This window comes from Xiphophorus couchianus, chromosome 14 (assembly GCF_001444195.1).
Source record: "Xiphophorus couchianus chromosome 14, X_couchianus-1.0, whole genome shotgun sequence".
Classification (NCBI taxonomy): domain Eukaryota; kingdom Metazoa; phylum Chordata; class Actinopteri; order Cyprinodontiformes; family Poeciliidae; genus Xiphophorus; species Xiphophorus couchianus.
Genome location: NC_040241.1, coordinates 11,810,233 through 11,828,956, shown reverse-complemented (window position 1 = coordinate 11,828,956; position 18,724 = coordinate 11,810,233). Strand labels below are relative to the sequence as shown.

Below are 18,724 nucleotides of genomic sequence, written 5' to 3'. Positions count from 1 at the left end.
GTACCATAATGGTGCAAGTGAAATACTATATTTTACAGATAGTTTCCAGTCTCTACAGGAGGAGAGAGAATCCAAAATCAGACCCACACAAAAAACTTCAGACTCAACAGGTGTCAGTTACAGTGTTAAATATTAAAAGTTTTGATAAGAGAAAGCCTGAACTAGTTTATGTTGTTCAGATGGGTTTCCTCTTGAGAAAGCCTGTTCTCTGCAAAAAGAATAACACTTGCAGGTTACATCTGGATAATGTCATTTAGGACAACTGAGACCAAAGTAGACACTTTCGGTCATAATTCACTCATGTCAGTAATCCAAACAGAGCATATCAACACAAACATACCATCTGTGAAGCAGAGTGGTGGGCGGCTGATGATTTGCAGTTTTGCAGCCAGTGGCCCTAAATACATCATAGTCAGAGTCAAGAATCTGCTCATTGCTATGCAGAATCCTCTAGATTTGAATGTGAAGCCGTCTGCCTGACAGATGAAGCTTGGTAGAACTTGGGTTATTGGTGGTTATTGGTTAGCGTTGTTGTAAGGAAGTACTTAGTAATATTCTTACTATTATTTTATTTTAATTTTTTACCTTAAAAAGTAGCTTTGTACATTTGTGGCATAAGAAAAACTGATTGTTACAAAGAATTATTGAATGGCTTAAAAAACAGAAATTCAGAATTTTAGGAAATTGAATTTTTTTTTTAGTTAGGTAGAAGCACTAAATAACACATCCTGTGCTTTCCTGGAACATCAAGGTTACTTTCTTGGAACACAGCATATTTTCCAGAACCTACCAGGGTCTTTCCAGGAACTTTAATAGATCTGTTTTTTATGGGGGGTTTTTTACCCCTCCAAGGGATCTTTTGTGGGCTCTAGTGTCCCTTATATGAAAGTAGGCTGACAGGAAAGGGGGAAGGAGAGGGGGGAAGACATGCGGCAAATGCCAGTAGGTCCGGGAATCGAACCCGCAATGGCCACATCGAGGACTCAAGGCCTCCAAACATGGGTCCCCTAAGCCACCACAGCACGCCCCAATAGATCTGTTTTAATAACATAAATAAGTTCTAAAAAAGCACCTGTTAATTCCTGGACTGTTACTGCCAACGCTTGGAAGACTACTTCTAAGTGTGGGCAAACTGCCCGGCAAGTTTTAAAAAACAACCTCGTACGTTCAGAAAAGTAGCAGGTGCCAGCACACACAGCCAGCAGTAACAATAATCCAGGCCAGGAATTTGATACCATCCCAGGCCGCCACCAGAGAATTAACTCAAGTCACCAGGACTGAATTAAATTTTAAATGAAGTTGTGCACTTTACCATCAACGGCAGCTGTAAATGCTATTCTCACTGAGACTGCACCCATACCAACACAATGCTTTTGTGTTTGAGTTGCTGTTAGGAAAAGTTGGGAGAACTCCATAAGACACCAACTTCATCTAAACATGTTTGAGTCGAATGTCTAGATAAACGTGTCAAATCTGTCCTTTTTTTTGTTTTTAGCAAAAAACCCAAATTTTGGCATCCATGTGCTTTTTGTCATAACACTTGTGCACAATCTGGTGTATATCTTTCTGCATTCCTGTCAGACATCCTCACAAAATGATTTTATTTAATTTAATTTTTTTTTCAAATGAAGTGGCCTGAATCAAATCTTTAGACCCAGAACCTCTGCAATCGCTGAGCAGGCCAGGCCTGCGGAAAATGTCCCACTACTCCCGCTGGCCAATCCACCCCTGGCCCATGCGTGGGAAGTAAGCTCCAAGTTCAACTTCTAAGCCTGGAGAAAGTAAAATATATCACAAAAGCATCTTTTAAGTTCTGGAAAATAATATTTGGGAACAGTACTTCCGAAATGTTTTACAGGGTTGTGCAGCATGGTATATAATCAGTCTTTAATGTATTTTTTTGTGTGTTTTTGAGAAATATTTCACATGTAAATTCCCCGCGGAGTAGCAGAAAAAAGCAGCTGGTCGAATAAAACTTTGCCGCATAAATAATGTTTAGTGAGGCTAAATTAAACGTCCCTTAATGTTTCACCTTTTATACCGACACAGCACAGGAACAGCAGCTCCCTCCGTCTTGAACGTGTCACCAGCTGAAGAGCCAGGGAAGAACAGCAGCATGTTGCTGTACAACACTGCATCGTCTGTAAACTGCAAAAAAAAAAAAAAAAAAAAAAAAGCCAAGAAATAACAGGAAGAAAACCAGCTGGGGGCAGCATGGAGCAGCTCCGATCCGATGCGCCTGGGGGGTGGAAAAGTCTCACCGACCGTCACTCTGCTCCCACACTCAGCCAGAGGAGCCCTGATGATGAACTCTCCATCTGCGGAGCGGCTGGCGGCGCAGCGATCCCGTCCAGAACCAGATGGTCCGAGCCTCAGTCCGACAAGCTGCGCTTGGGGTCCAACAGGTGGGGTCTCATCGCAATCTCCATGCTGTCCTCCTGACAGCTCACCTCAAGAGCCTGAGAGCTGACCTCCGAAGCAGCCAGGTCAGAGTGAAATAGAAAAACCGGTTCGGTTTGATGCGTGAAGCTCTGAGCTCTCAGAAAATAGGCAGAAAAGATGAAATAAGTAGCAAGAGGAGGCATTGTTTGGCTCTCTGATGCCGTCTGTCTGCAGGAGCCTCACAGCCAAATCTAATCAGAACTGATTACCTGAGCAGCAGCTCTGAGTTTAAAGACATCACATAAGCGGTTTATGTTGTTAAAAAGGTTTATTTCAAATATATAAAACTGTACATGGGGCAATATGAAGTAGAAATACTGCTGTGATGCAAATAATATATAAAGTGTCATGTTGCAACATGCCGATTATCCATCTGCAAATAGAATAACAGACTTCCTCTATGCATAATTTCGGCTTCTGTCCTCTGCGATGCAGCTGAGGTGTAGTGTTGTCTTCACTTTCGTCCAAAAGTTTTCCCTCAAAGTTCTCTGGCATCGTGTGTCGTTCCCTCTTTATCTGCTCTTTTTTCTTCCTCAGCTCCTCCTTTAAGACCGGAGTCGCCTTTCCACACCTCCTCAAGACATTCTGGATAAAAGAAAGCACATGATTCAGGAGGAGCATATATGTAAAATCTGTGAAATTTTAAATGCGTGGTTTAGACAACTTAGACTTTTGATTCAAATAAGTATTATTTCCCATTTAAATCACTTTCTTAATGGCTTCCTTATCACTGTGTGAGCATCAGAATTTTAAATAAGTAGCTCTGAAGCGTCTCTCCGTTTCCGTCCCACCTCGCTCTGACGTCTTCAGGACGTGGTTCTCACAGAGGAAGTTCTCCAGCCTCCGGTCCTGATGGTGGAAGTACCATTCCTCCACCACGTCTTCGTACTGCTCCAGCATCGTCTCGCACTGATCGCACAAAACACACTTTGTCTAAAAAAAACCCCACCGTTTTGACAATCGTTTACCTTTAGGAAGGGGAGTGTTCTCTGTCTTACCTGTTTTTTCATATTTGTCACCTCCGCAGACGGCTCGTCCCAGAGCTCATATGGCATGCCCAGGTCTACTTTCACTCCTTTGTTGACCAGATTCTTCAGCGTCGTCATGGTCTGACTGGAGCCCTGCAGTCAACGTCAAACACAAAACGATAAACCACATGCTTAAGCGGACACACATTGCTCAATTTAGTGTTGAAAAAGGTAGAAAGTAATCCAAACTTTCACGAAGCTTTGATGAAACGCGTTCACTACCTTGGCGTATCTGAGGCTACCAGGCCTCTCGGCGTGAACGCTGTACTGCAGGATGCGCTCGCATATGTTGTCCACTGCCTCGGTCAGACGAGTTTCTCTGAAATACAGCATGAAAGACTAAATACTGACTTCTAACAAACGCAGGCATAAAACTCTTTGCAAAACTTCAAACACACAAACTCTCTACAAAGAAAAAAACTAGTATAATCTCAAGCAGAAAACACACAGGATGCAACAAAGCCAAATAGCTCGTACAAAAAACCTAGATGTCATTATGTACTCGAACCTGAAATTTTTTACAACCATGTCAAATATAATAATCAGCTCACAACAACTTTAAAAACATTACTAGAAGAAAGGGATTATTGTTAAAGTAGGGCAAGTGAAAGATATATATATATATATATATATATATATATATACACAGTACAGACCAAAAGTTTGGACACACCTTTTAATTAAATGAGTTTCCTTTATTTTCATGACTATTGACATTGTAGATTCACACTGAAGGCATCAAAACTATGAATAACATGTGGATATATGCACTAAACAAAAAAGTGTAAAACAACTGAAAATACCCCTTATATTCTAGTTTCTTCAAAGTAGCAACCTTTTGCTGTGATTACTGCTTTGCACACACTCTGCATTTTCTTGATGAGCTTCAAGAGGTAGTCACCTGAAATGGTTTTCACTTCATAGGTCAACCTGCCCTGTCAGGTTAAGAAGTGGGATTTCTTGCCTTATAAATAGTCATGAAAATAAAGAAAACCCATTGAATTAGAAGGTGTGTCCAAACTTTTGGTCTGTACTGTATATATATATATATATATATATATATATATATATATATATACACACATATAGGCGGCTTCTCTAAGGTCACTGCTGATCTCTTTCTATCCTGGCATTGAGTTAAAACACAAGGATATTATGAAAAATCTGGCTTACGATGTGTTGTATCGAATCTTCCTCCTCCTCTTGCCTGTGTCCAGCACCTCTCCAACCTCCAGAACCTCTTTAGAGCGACCAGTTTTCTCCAGAGTCTCCTGCAGCTCCATTGTGAGAAACTTACAAACTGACACAAACAAACAAACAACCCAATATTAATTACCGACTCGCGAAAAGAACAGAACAGAAAAGTTGCAACAAACACGACTCCTGAGTCTTTTTGTCGTCAAACCTTCGCACTTATTGGGCAGTCTCTCGTCTTCACTCCCAGCAGCAAAGCCGCAGACACAAACGACAGCCAGAATAAACGCTTTCATTCTGAATATGTGCTTAAAATGGAGAGAATTAAAGTTTAGCGTCACCTCAGCCACATCGGCATCATTTTTCTTCGTGCGCATGCGCACTGCATCCAAGCAGACACGACCAGTCGATTGCTGGTGGCTCGATGGCAGGATAAGGAAAAGGAAAGAGGAAACATCGATTTGTTCAAATAAAGTGTAAAAAATATACATATCGAGGACAAATAGGTCTAGTAAATTGAGATACAAGAAAATTAAATGAAATTCAAACGTAAAATTTTTTTTTTTTACTTGCATCTTGATGGTTTTATTATTTATGAAATTCATACCGAAAGTCCTAATTTTTTATGATCTCTGTTTATACTCACTGCTCAAGACTACTATTGAAGAAAAGGCATGTTAAAACTTGATTAACATTTGCTGCAGAAGCTCAGGGCAATCCAGTGAAATACTGGGAGAATATATTCTGGTCAAATTAGCCGAGGCCCGAACTCTTTAGACATTGAACGCACCATCTTTGGAGAAGGGGGTGCGTTAAAAGAACCCTCAGCACCTTCAAGATTTGTGGTTTCAATTGTGTGGAGGAATGGGTCAAAACCCCATCTGAGAAATTTAATAACTAGTTTCTCAATACAGGAGAAGTTAATAATCAAAAAGGCTTTCCCAGAACTAATTGTATTTTATTTTCTTTTATGTGTGTGCATTACTTTGTATGTAAACATAATGGTTGGGAAAATTTTATGTCAATCACTTCTTTAGAAATATTTTAACTGAGAAAAGCACAATTCCTATTTCACATTCTGTATTAACACATCAGTACAGGAACAGATTAAAGTAGCAAAATTGTCTTGTACCATCGGATCTGTTTGTGTTCAAATGTCTATTTGATGTCTATTTATTGCAATTTTTAAAGCAGCTGTCAGCATTCCCATTTTTCCCCTTGAAGTGTTTCTCAAAATACACCCAGCCTAAAATTAGAACCAGCTCCCTGGCCTAATTTAGCTCTTTCAGAGCCGTTTGCTGTACACAGCTTCAACATTGTATATGTTGGGTCTAATCAATGTGACGTTTGGCAGTGAAGCAGTTAAAGGAGAAGGTGTCAGCCTCTTGGTTTCTCAGGTGACATTTGCAGCACGATCAACAGCGACCGATCCTCCAGGAGAGTGTGAGGAAGAGAAAGGAAAACCTGGCGGCAAAAGGGGACCTGGAGTTACAAACCATGTTGAAATGAGGACTGAATGGAAGAGACATCAGAAACAAGGACAAGAAGGAAGTGTAGGAACGACCACCTGACAGCACCCTGCAAGAAGCAGTAAGTGACGCTCAAACTCTCAGAAAACACCCTTGTTTGTGCAGGAGGATGGAAGTTTACATGTAGATGTGTGAGGCTAACGTGTCAAAAACTGCATTACCAGTAGATTTTACTGGTGTGAGGTTATTCCCAGCTGTAACAGTGTATTATGTCACCCTGCATGGTGACCATCTGTCTATTGTCTGTGTGGAGGGAGATACAGTTACACAGAAACACAAACACTCAAGTATCGCCCTAAAGCTGTTACATAAACACAGACACATTTTAAGGATGTGAAACTGTGCACTCCTTTTTTTTTGATTTTATGAACCATAACTTAATTTCTTGTCTTGAGGTATGAAACATCTTGGACAGACTTAAAATAGGAAAAAGCAATGTTACTCTTCTCTGCCTGTCCTATAATACAAAACATGATAGAAGCAAAGAAAAACATGGTTTACAAAATTTCTATCATAGTGTTTATCTTCCTTAAGTACTCGGTGGAAAGTATTAGGAAAACAAGATGAAGTGGTAAAATCCTTAATTATTCAAAAACAGCTGGCCCACAATGTCAATACTGATATAAAGTTAAAATAAAAGCCGTCTGTGTTGAAATAAACTGAGTAGTCTGTATGTTATTGGGTGGAGGAGGAGTTTTTCCACCAAAGATTTCCTGACAATTTTTGATGGAAATAAACTGAGACTTTCTAACCCAAGACTGTGTAACTGTCAAGAATGACGGTGGACGTTTTATGCTTTGAGGTAATTATATCTGCTAGTGGTGTTGGTTCATCACACAGACTAGGTAGAATAACACGGACGGAGGGTTGGTGTTTCCAAAGGTAAACCACCGAGTGGAACTGTCTCATAAAACCATGAGGTTTTGTATTTCGACCAGCTTTGAGTGAAAGTTTTTGATGAACAGCTTCTAAGTTTCAGACAAAACGGGAAACATTTATGAGGTTGATTAAAACAAAACTACTTTTCATGATTTCTAATAGACCACATGTGGTATCGTAGGCTGTGATAACAGGAGCAGACTACAATCTAAATAAGTATGTGTTTGAATGGCTAATGGCAATATGATCTCATATCATTATGTGATGTATCAAGTATTTTTTTTCCTCTCTGTTTGAGTCCTTTTTATCATTATCTTTCCATCTCGTTTTAGTCGTTTGATGTGAGAATGCTGGAAGCGGTGAGTGGCTTTAAGGACCAGAGCTTCGACAAGCTGAGGCGCTCCTGCCTACGTCGAGGGGCGCTCTTCAAAGACCCTCTGTTCCCTGCCACAAACCAATCCCTCTTCTACAAGAGGGCGCCCCCACCTGGACTGACCTGGAAGAGGCCACGGGTGAGTTTGCTGTGGAGTAAAAGTGTCCAAATAAAACTGAAAGCAATCCTAGCAAATGCCTAGAAAGCCTAATTTATGAATCCATCACCTCTGGTCCCTGATCTAAATTGAGAAGGCAACTACAGTGTGCCGCATTTCAACAAGTGGATTAATTAAAGCGCTTTCTATAATTAGAGAGGTTGTCAGGCAGTGAAACTCTATCCCCGGGAGGAGGAGATGCAGATGGACAGCCATATTAGTGTCAATGGTTGAGTTCAGAAAAAGCAGCAGTGTGTAAATAGACTAGTTGGTTGTTTTTAGAGCAGTGTTGTGATGGCTGGGGCTTCCAGCCACTGTAGCTGAAAACTGCAGCTACACCAATCATGTAGATGTGAATAAAAACAGCCAACTTTGAGGTTTTATAATTTGCAGGTTTATTGGGGAAACGGTTATGTTTTTATGGTGAGGAATGAATGTTTTATTACAGTAGTTAGGGTGCAGCTTGTGCTGTAAACGTTATGTTACCTTCTGATCCTTTCTGGTTTGTGTTATGCTGTTTTGAAAAAGTCTGGAATTGCATTTTATGGTTTTGCAAGTCGGGCTGCACGGTGGAGCAGTTGTTAGAACTTGTAGCAATAAGACCCTGAGTTTGAATCCTGGCCTGGGCGCTTTTGACCTTGAGTTTGGATGTTCCTCCTGCGGATACATAGGTTCTCTCTACTTATTTTTGCTCCCCGCACATGTCCAAAACCATGACTGTTTTGTCAATTGCTCTCTCTACATTGCACTCAGGTATGAGTGTGTGCTTGTGGTTGTTTGTCCTGGGTATCTCTATCTAGGGTGTAACCGCTCCTCTCTCCTCCCCACCCTGAGCAATCCTCCAAGGACGAGCAGGCCGGTACAGATTCTCCATCCTACGAGAGACGAGGGTCTTCAAGGAGGCAACTGTCGTTATTCTCTTGCTTCTTCAAGATGTTTTACTCCTCAACCAAAAGTCTTCTTCGGTTCTTCGGACTTCGAAGCTGTAGTCATAAAAAAAATCACTCTCACAGGGCCCTCGAGGCCAATTTATCCTCCCTTTACGCATGTAAAGAGGTCCACCCAATTCTGACGTCATCAACCATTACTGTCCTCATACTTTTATGATGTTTATTAAGTTAGCATTGGACACTATATCAACAAGAAGAACGTTCGGACTCAGTTTGGAATCCGAAAGAAAGTTTCAACTAATAGCAAGCGTGGAATAAATCATGATAATGTACATTCTCAGAGGAAGACATGAAGAATCACTGGAGTAGATGAAGGTGGTCTGTGTTTCCATTAAATACATCCACATGTGGATAGAGAAGTTCCCCCATATTCATCATTTGTCTGGAAAGCATCAGGATTTGTTTTATATAAAAAAAACGTCATGTTTTCTGTCCCCTTGAATGAATGGAAGTTAATCATTGTGGACTGATGAGATTTTATTTACTTTTTATCCTAATTTGGACTTTTGTTACGTCTCTCATCTATCCAGGAAATTTGCAGGGACCCTCGTTTGTTTGTGGATGGTATCAGCACTCGCGACTTGCACCAAGGCAGCCTGGGTAACTGCTGGATGGTGGCAGCCATTTCCTGCTTGGCATCCGAGCCTTCACTGTGGAAGAAGGTTCTCCCTCATTGTCCTATCAGCTCTGTGCCCTGCCTTTACACTTTCCCCTAATCTTATGCATCCCTTCTCCTCACTTCAGGTCATTCCCAACCACATGGATCAGGAGTGGAACCCAAAACGTTCAGACCTGTACGCAGGGATCTTCCATTTCAGATTCTGGCGCTTCGGGCATTGGGTTGATGTTGTGGTGGACGACCGTTTGCCGGTCAGTCAAGATGGAGTCCTGCTCTTCTGCCGCTCAGCAACACCAAGAGAGTTTTGGAGCGCCTTGCTGGAGAAGGCCTACGCCAAGTAAGGAGAAGCAGAAAACTGTGTCCAATGGACAAGTGGAGCATTAATATTCTTTCGAAGCTTGGCAGCTACTTATATTCTTTAAAATAACCCTGTCTATATCCTCGGCAATCATATAAGGTTTTCAGCAAAGGTTCAAAACACTCATTTCCAGAGATCCAGAGTTTCCCAAAAAGAGAACAAAGCCCCCTTGCTAAGTCCCGTTTGTGCTGACTTGATGGCAATTAAAGGGTAAAAAGGCAAAATGGACACTTTCCAGTCAAAGTTGGGTTTTTTTTCCTGAAACTGTTGATAAAACAAATTAAATATGTGATTTATACCAACTGTTTTAGCAAATGAGCATTTGCCAAATCTGCATTTCAGACAAATTATGACCAATAAACTAGAAGTAGTTCATGTTATAACTTGAACAGTGAACATGAATCAGTGCATTTTAACCTGGACCACATGCACCAGCCCTAACTTTATGATAACTGGAGAAAGAAACTTAAAACATATGGCCACAATAACAGAAAGTAAGCAGAGAGAAGTCAAGGTGAGGCTTTAAACATAACAACAAGACCCCAGTTCTCAAGCACATCAGTGGCAGAATCATGCAGTGGGGCTCTTGCGTCCAGCTATGCTGGTGCGTTGGACCCAAATATGCCTGAACATTAATGCAAAAACAAAAAGTTTTTTGAGCCCTTATTTAACTGCCTTGAAATTGTTTAAATATTATTAAATTCATTTTAGTTTGATTTTTACATAATTTATAAAGCGCTCAAACAAGCTATTGGAACGACCATCTGAAATAATCGAAGTTTATTGAAAAATTCGGAAGATTAAAGCTAAAAAAAAATAATATAAAAATAAGCAAAAAATAAAATAATATTAAATAAAAACAGAAAACAATGGATTAATATAAAATGAAATAATCATTTGTACAAATATACATATAAAGAAGGAACAGCCAGGCATACCAGGAAGCCGTTCTGCAATGAAGTGGGAGAAGATGAGAGAATTGATGTAAATGTGTGGAAACTTATGTCTAATTTTGAGCCTGTGTGAATTAGGGGAAACTCCCCACAACACTGAAAGCCCAGAGGCAAAGCCACAAATCTCCTGCAAATGAACTGAATGACATCTAGAAAGGGATGAACTGAGTGTCACACGCGACTCCCTGAACCAGTTTGTGTTTCGGTTTCAGACTGAATGGCTGCTATGAGGCTTTAGAGGGAGGAAACACTGCGGAGGCCCTCATCGACTTCACTGGAGGAGTTTCGGAGCCTCTCAGCCTGGACTGTGAGGCCCTCAGCCTGAGCAGCGAGCGGAGGAAGGCACTCTTCCAGACATTAGCTAAGGTCTATGAGCACAAATCCCTCATCACGTGCTCCATCCGGGTAGGACGTTGTCTTTTCTGTGACCCTGAGGGGCTTCAACGTTTCAGACGTTACTGGTAAATTACTAAACGTTTCACATTTCTCAGCCAGCTGAGGGGGAGACGGTGGAGTCGGTGCTGGACTGCGGGCTCGTACGAGGACACGCCTATGGCATCACAGCGGTGAGGAAGGTGAGGCTGGCGGAGAATCCGCCGAGGACAGGCGGGACGTTCCGACTCTTTATGGTGCGCATGAGGAACCCGTGGGGGACCACGGACTGGAAAGGAGCCTGGAGTCAGGGGTGAGGGCGCTTTCAAACCTTTTCTTCTGACTGCTGAGAGCATTTTGTAGGCGCTTTAGGAATAAAGCCTCAGCTGACGATGTAGTTTACAACGTTTTACAATGCCACTGCAACTTTTCTGGACAATTTCAGACATTTTACAACAGTTAGGCAAATGTTTTACAGGGGAACATCTGCTGTTTACATTACGAAGCTCTGAGAAAACCGAGAAAAATGGCCACAATGGACCAATGACTCCTTCCAGAAGTTAAAACACTACTTGTTTATTCCTTACACTCTGTCATCTGCTTCAGTAGAGCTCATCTACAGCACCTCTCAGAAGTGATCACACCTTTTGAACTTTTTCCACGCTATACTCAAATGTACTTTAATGCTTTAAGCTGAATTTTATGTGATAGATGATTATGCGTCATTTCATGTGTCAAATAAAAATCTAAAAAGTGTGGTGTGCATTTGTCGTCGGCCCTCCTGCGGCAATACTTTATAGAAACACCTTTCACTGCAATTACAGCTGCAAATCCTTTGTGTCTCTACCAGTATGACACATCTGGAGACGGGCATCTTCGCTATAAACTCCACCAGTCTCGTCATTGAAAAACCACATGTACCACAAGCTTCTTTAAAATGTGCAAAAGAAAAAAAAACTGCCAAATACACTGAACAGAATGCTTAAAATAGATTTAAATACAGAACATAACAAAACGACAAATGGGAGGAAAATTCACAATAAAATTTTACATAAAGATTTTCTAAAAGTCACATACTAGAAAGATTTAAGAAGAAATGTTTATAAAGTCTGAAGAGTTTCTCCCCCTTGGGTCAGTGAAGATGTTTTGACCGCTGTTTCTCTCTCAGCTGTAGTTCTAGGACCACTGCACATTTTGTTTTCGCTTATTTAGTTCATGTCTCTGATACAATTCAACCAGTTGACACATTACTGAGTTAAATCTATTAAATGATTTTGCAATCGGCTGTTTTTCCATCCAACCTATAGAGTTTGACAATCCATTAAAATCTGTTGACTTCTGTGCTAGTCTATCACAAAAATCCCACTAGAATAAAACGTATTGAAGTTTAAGGTGTCAGTTTGACAAAATGTGAATGAATCCGTGGTACACTATGCAGCTGATTACGATGAATACGCCTTTTGTTGTTGTTGCGCGCCCCCTGCAGGTCAGAGCAGTGGCAGCAGCTGAGCCGAGCAGAGCGGGAGAAGATGGGGATTGTTGTTCGTGATGTTGGAGAGTTCTGGCACGCAGCATTTCAATCAGAATCTCAAACTATATCTTCACAAACATATGTTGCATAATTTTTCCAACCTTTCAAGCGATTTCATGCATATATATATATTATATTATATTTTTCCTCCCCTCCAAACAGGATGGACCTCCAGGACTTCTGTTGCTACTTCACAGACGTGGTGGTGTGCCGGCTGGTGCAGAGGACGCTGCTGTGGCCGAGCTCACACTGGAGAGAGACGCAGAGCTACGGGGAGTGGGCTCCTTCTCCAGATGCCCTCGGCACAGCGCCTCTTTCTACAGGGAAGTACAGCAGCTCTGCTCAGGCCCTGAGCAACATTCGACCTGAAGGGAAGAAGGTCAGGGAGAGCAGTCAGGAAGGAACGAAAAGGGGAGCGGTCATTGAGGAGATGGACAGGAGGAGTCGCTGTGGGGGGTGCATCAACCACAGGGACAGCTTTCTGCACAATCCACAGGTGCAGACGTCATAAAACATACCTAAACAAACAGAAAAAAATGCTGAAATTTACCCCGTTACCTTCTGTATTTAAGTACATGTTTGAGGTGCAAAGCAAAGAGGAGGAGGTGCTGATCTGTCTGCAGCAGGAAGATAGGAGGGTCTTGAAGAAAAACGGAGGAGGGGAAAACCTGCCAATAGGCTTCGAGGTGCTGAAGGTGGGCAGAAGCTCTAAACAAAACACGAACCTTTTTCGCTTCTTGAAATTTCATCGCCTTTTCCCACCATATCATCCCGTTGAGGTGGAGGCGAACCGCTGCAGCCGAGTGCAGTTGGTGGTGGAGCAGGCGGCCAGCTCCATCTACATGGACTCCCGCAGTGTGACTCTGAGGGGAACTTTGGCTTCGGGTCGATATGTGGTGCTGCCCACCACCTTCCTGCCGGGCGACACCGGACGCTTCCTGCTGAGGCTTTTCTCGCACTCTAACGTCCAACTCAGGTGTGCCGTAGCACAAAAAAAGTCAGATGAAGATGAACACCCACGCACGCACACACCTCAACGCCCACAGACACACACACGCACACACAAAAAGACATTTAAGACAAAGTATTGAGGGTCAAGTCTCCTAATAGACAATAAGCAGTTAATCAATTAATAAATAAATCTCATAATACATTTAAATGAGCTCCATAATTTCTATTCAGATGATTAATATTTTTTTGAAGGGATATTTGTTTAACAAGGCTTCATTATGCATTCTATTTATGGTTTTGGTTGTGTTTGGATTTTATTTACTCTTTTTGGATGTTTTTGGTGTTTTAGATACTTAAGATATCGTTCAGTTGCAGTGTGCAGTATTCTTTATATTAATATATTACTTGAAAAATGATCTCAAGACAATAATATTGTTTATCACAATGAATTCTGGGATAATTTATCATCCAGTAAAATGTGTTATTGAGACAATCCTGTAAATTCATCATAAACCTCGTAGCCTGGTATTGACTGGCTTGCTTTTCCAAATTTGATTCGGTTAGAAGTTTAACTTTAAGTTTTTCTTAAAGCTCAACAGCATCAATGCATCTCATCTCTGTAAGGTGTAAATTTTGCAAGGGAAAGTTGACTTTACTCACAGATTTAAGGCAGCTTTTGAAGCTACAGACTGCACAGTTCAAAAGCTGCCATGAAGTTATGAGGAAATATTTTACTCAGAAACCATGTGACGAATGGGAACGAACCGTGACCAAACTAGAAAAACAACCTAAAATAGGAGGGAGAGAAAATAACAACTGAATAAAAAATAGGCAAACACGAAAATATATATAAAAAAAGCAAAACAAACCCAGAACACACAGAACTCGAAACCTGGAGAGCAAAACAGAACCATAAATGTTTATGAGCGAACAGATGATGCAGCATTTCCAATCTCCGGTTGGTTGAAATCGGCAACGTTTCCCAAATACCCTTCAGTTGATTCCGATTTTTAGTTTATGTCTGTTCATCAGGGCAGATAGATTGATTGTTTCCATCTATTAATTTAGCTCCAGTTGAAAAAATCTGTTTTTACTCTGAGAAACAGGAATTGATTCGTGACTAATTATTTTCCTTCCATGCAGCAGCATACATCTCATAATCCCGGTTCTGTTTTTTTTTTCTCCTCTTTGAAGGGAACTAAAGGAAGAACTGCCATCTCCGTCTTTGTTCCAGTGTTTTCTACCTCAGCCAGCGGTGGTGACCACAATCCATCTGCACAGGGCATCTGGTCTCAAACCTCCCAAACAAACAGGTGGCTTAGCAGAAGAAGAAGACATTGTTTTGGCCACATGTTCAGTCCTCGTCGACTGCTTCCATTCGCTCTGTTTTCAGCTCCTTCTGTTTTTGTTCCTTTGCATCACGTCGGGTTTCCTGCCTCGTGGCCACAGCTCCAGATGTTTACGCCGTGGTGCGGTGTGAGGGCGACGCCATCAGGACGAGAGTGTTCAAGGCTGAGGACGGAAACCCCGAATTCAACCTCCGAGCCATCTTCTACAGAAGATACCCCAACAACAACATCTCTGTCGAGGTTTGACGCTTTCTGTCTCACACCCGGTCAGACGATTGTGCATTACACGAAGTCTTCATAACCCTTGAGGGTTTTCACATTTTGTCTTAAAAATACATCAAAAATCTTGATGTATTTTACGTATTTTATGTGATAGACAAACATTAAGTAATTGATCATGTAAAGTGGGAAGAAAAATGAGTCCTGTGCAACTTTTAATAAGTTTTCTACCTGTTTATCCTGCAATTTGCAGGATTGTTTATCCTGCAATTTGCTCCATCCGTCTTCGCATCAACTCTGCGCGATTTTCTTGCCTCTGCTGCAGAAAAACATTCACACAGCATGATTCTACCACCACCATATTTCCTCCATTAGATGGTGTAATGTTTTCTGCCACACACACAGTTTTGCTAGTGGGACTAAACTTTCACATTTTGATCACGTTTGACCAGAGAAGCTTCCTAACAAATGTGTTTGTTGAGTCTTGGGAAACTTTCAGCATGACATGTTTAAAGTTTCACGTTAAAGAATTGCTTTCTTCTGGTCACTCATAGAGTAAAGCTTCAGTTGGTAACTTTTATAAAGTAATTTGCTTTGATCTGGTTGGACAAGTGTTCATTGTGCTCCAAGTGTGACATGTGTGATTCAAATTATTCAATTATCTCTGCAATCTGTCAACAAATCTTGATATTTATGCAGCCATTTAAATCCAAACTTTGCACACCACCCCTAGGAGTTTTACTACATGAAACCCCAATAAAGCATATTAAAGTCTACTCGCATCATAAGCTAATATGAAAACATTTTGAGTTTTGCAGTAATAACCTGCATGCATGCTGGCATATGTGCAGCTATGGAGCACAGGCCTGCTGTGGGACTCCCTCCTCGGAGCGGCTCGACTCCAGACGACAGAATCCGAGAGGAGCCGGAGCCTCGTGATAGATCTGCGAGGGGGACGGTTGCGCTCGGGGTCCAGAGGCTGTATCTACGTGGAGACGTCCACCAGCGTCTGCCTGACGGATTTGTGACATCTGTCTGGTTGCCGCGGTATCACCAAGATCATTTGGATGAACAGCGGAGCAAATAGACGACGGCTGTCAGGAACAGCAAATATAGCAAACCCCTTTTCTCTGTTCAGGGTTTTATTTGGCTGCTATTATTATTATTTTTTTTAATGCAACAATTATCTCTGTTTCCTATATATATTATGTTTTTTTTTCCTTCATTTTATACAATAAATAATAAGACACCATGTGCTTCTTTTATTTAATTTAAAGTCAAATATTCATATTTTTAAAATAAATCTTAATGGATGTTTCTTGAAAATTTGATGTTCCCAATTTTTATTGTATGTTCTTAATGCTCCGTGCAACAGGAGTTCTCCCTGCTGCACAGTCCAAACATTAGAAAGCTATGACTGCAATGATTTTTAAGATGGCCTGTAATTCCTGACCAAATTGTACATGGATTACCAGAAAAGTCCCGTCATCGTAAACAGACTAATAACTTCTGTCTGTCTGCTTAAACTAATAATTCATGGTAGGATTAAACTGCTGACCAGATATGTGGCAATAGAGTGCAACTGTATTGCACCAAGTAGAGCTGACTAACCAGCTGTGTGCTGATCAGACCTAAAGTACTGCAGTGCTATCAGAGAAAGTGCCCTCTGCTGCATCCCCTGCTTATTTGCATCATAACCTGCGTCACACTTTAAGGAATTAAGCTCACTCCATGATATATTTGATTATTCAGGGTATTAATACAGCTGATATTTCCCAGAAAACTTACCAAAAGCATTCTGTCCGGACAACATAGAGCTCTGCCTGGCCGCAAACGTTTGATAAGACATGCTAATTCTGCAGCATTTGTTTATCAGGATTAGATCCCAGTCGTCTTCGAAAGTCAAACAGGCAGCTGGTTTTATGAGCCACAGGTGTCTTGCCACCATTACTTCACTTCTTTAATTCTTCGATACAAGCATGTGTTGCAAACAACACGCTGCTTTTGTTGATTTACGACTGATGTCTTTTTATGCGATAACCGTTGCATCTAAGGTGCTCATCTCTTTCCACTGTTGCTCCATTCTGGCTCTGAGTTTGACTGTATTGTATTGTGCAAATGTAAAGTGGGCCCTCAAATATTCACAGTGCGATAATCATAAATTCATTTATTTTCAGAGGAACTGGAGTCCAAATTATCCACAAAAAATTGTCTATACACTTATGGGTTTTTTTGTAGAGGACTTCTCGGATATTAAAGGTAAAACAAAGCTTGTTAAGCTGAAAAACCTAAAGGGCAAATCCATTTGACAGAAGCAGGTGTTTGAAAAGTAGCCAATCCTGGAGCACCATTCATTTTCCTTATTGCTGATTGGCTGTGTAGTGCAAAGAAAGTTTCAACTGTGTGCATTAATGTACATTATGGTAAATTTGGTGCCTGAAATATTAAAATGGGCAGCTATAAACATTTTAGAGGGTCTCTCAAGTATTTCTGGTTTTTGAGCTATTTACTATAGTTTGTTGGAATTGGTGCCATAAACTGAAATAAATCAACATATCCAGTTTGGAGTTATTTCATGAGATCATTTAAGTCCTAGTGCTCATCAAGTCCCTAAATGCAGAGATTTACCGTCTAGAGTGGGACATCAACCCCTATGTTAAGAACCAGTGCTTTAACTACAAGTAATTTGCAATATTAAGTTTTATCTTTTCTATTTTTATACGAAGAAAGATGCGGTCACTGTTATGGCTAGTAATATTTTTCTTTTATAGCCAAGAATTTCATTTCAATTTTAATGTGAAGCAAGAAACAAACTAGCTCGATTTGCATAAGCTGGAGTAGCTGAGTGAAGCTGCCCTGCGTGACCGCGCATGCAGGCGCGCTCCCGTTACTAGGAGGTTGCTCCGTCAGTCAGCTACCGCGCTTAAAGGAGCGGCTGTCGGCACACAGGCGACCCAGGAGAAACCAAAACTCTGACTGAACTGCAGGTAAGTTTACGTCCTTCCCGCGATTTCCTCATGGGGTAACTCTAACCGGAGACTTTCCGAGCCTGAACGCAGACAACAGAGGCCGTTTTCGGGGCGTGGGAGGCGGTGTGAGTTCTGGCTGGCAGCCGACTCTTTCCCACAGCGTGCCAAAGAGTGAGAGGCGAGGCCGAAGTTTGAGGAGCTCTGCGCTCATTTCTGTGCGCTCGTTCAAATCTGAGCCACGAAACTGAACAAATGTCAGTTTTCATTCCCTTCTACGTAGTTGATTTCTTTCCACATGTTGCTGCTTACTGTCAAAGATACAGATAAATTGGATCAGGCTGATCTGGGCTCCCACGCTCCCTCCACTCGCCGTTGTTCTGTGCTTGTTCTTGTGTTATGATCTTCGTTTTCCAGTCAGACTGGTTATGGGAATGCAGTCTGACTAAACACTATTATTGCACTGCCATGGTTGTAATCTTGATACCAGAGAAAGAACATTTTTATTATTATTTTTGAAGAGTAAATAATAATGGTCAAACGTAACCTGCACTTGAAGGTTTTTAAATAGTGTTGGAAAAGTTATTTGTGTGTAGCAGGAACCAAATGAGAGTTTCCTAAGTTGTGACGTCAATTGAAATAATTTTTTTGTTTGTTTTTAACTTTTATTTGCAAAGTTTTCATGTGAGGGCAGAAAAAAAATATTGTTTTTGCTATTTAAGAGAGTTGGTCTGACTTGCATTGTGGGTAATGTATCCAACTTCATTTCTTGCAAATATGAGCTCTTAACTAAATTGTAGACTCCTGTTGCTTTAATTGTAACCTTTCTTTTAGCCGTCTGTCCCATGTGATTT

General features: G+C 41.2%; 2 protein-coding genes across 3 annotated transcripts; one reads left to right on the top strand and one right to left on the bottom strand.

The window, feature by feature from the left end:
• Positions 1 to 2,691: 2,691 nt before the first annotated feature.
• Positions 2,692 to 5,064, bottom strand: cnpy4 (canopy FGF signaling regulator 4). 2 transcript variants are annotated; one of them, XM_028037336.1, is made up of 6 exons: positions 4,876 to 5,064; positions 4,644 to 4,770; positions 3,693 to 3,789; positions 3,441 to 3,563; positions 3,234 to 3,375; positions 2,692 to 3,027 (listed from the first exon to the last, which is right to left on the bottom strand). In XM_028037336.1, the coding sequence occupies exons 1-6, from the start codon at positions 5,039 to 5,041 to the stop codon at positions 2,921 to 2,923; spliced, it is 762 nt and encodes a 253-aa protein (XP_027893137.1). In that variant the 5' UTR covers positions 5,042 to 5,064; the 3' UTR covers positions 2,692 to 2,920. The 2 variants fall into 2 exon arrangements, with proteins under 2 accessions (XP_027893137.1, XP_027893138.1); XM_028037337.1 differs by having other exon boundaries at positions 3,234 to 3,351; positions 4,876 to 5,062.
• Positions 5,065 to 5,968: 904 nt separating this feature from the next.
• On the top strand, positions 5,969 to 16,136 carry LOC114156778 (calpain-5). The gene is given in 13 exon segments (XM_075410510.1): positions 5,969 to 6,254; positions 7,405 to 7,584; positions 9,083 to 9,214; positions 9,297 to 9,508; positions 10,695 to 10,887; positions 10,974 to 11,167; positions 12,341 to 12,418; positions 12,548 to 12,881; positions 12,958 to 13,080; positions 13,165 to 13,361; positions 14,531 to 14,671; positions 14,673 to 14,925; positions 15,756 to 16,136. Coding segments are annotated over 12 exon segments (2,199 nt in total). The 5' UTR covers positions 5,969 to 6,254; positions 7,405 to 7,419; the 3' UTR covers positions 15,933 to 16,136.
• Positions 16,137 to 18,724: the final 2,588 nt, after the last annotated feature.

Excerpts from the sequence above, each read along its gene's own strand:
- cnpy4 (XM_028037336.1), bottom strand. The coding sequence starts at position 5,041 with ATGCGCACGAAGAAAAATGATGCCGATGTGGCTGAGGTGACGCTAAAC. Across the intron at positions 4,771-4,875 it reads ACTGCCCAATAAGTGCGAAG|TTTGTAAGTTTCTCACAATG; the intron begins GTTTGACGACAA and ends TGTTTGTGTCAG. Across the intron at positions 3,564-3,692 it reads GTAGCCTCAGATACGCCAAG|GGCTCCAGTCAGACCATGAC; the intron begins GTAGTGAACGCG and ends CGTTGACTGCAG.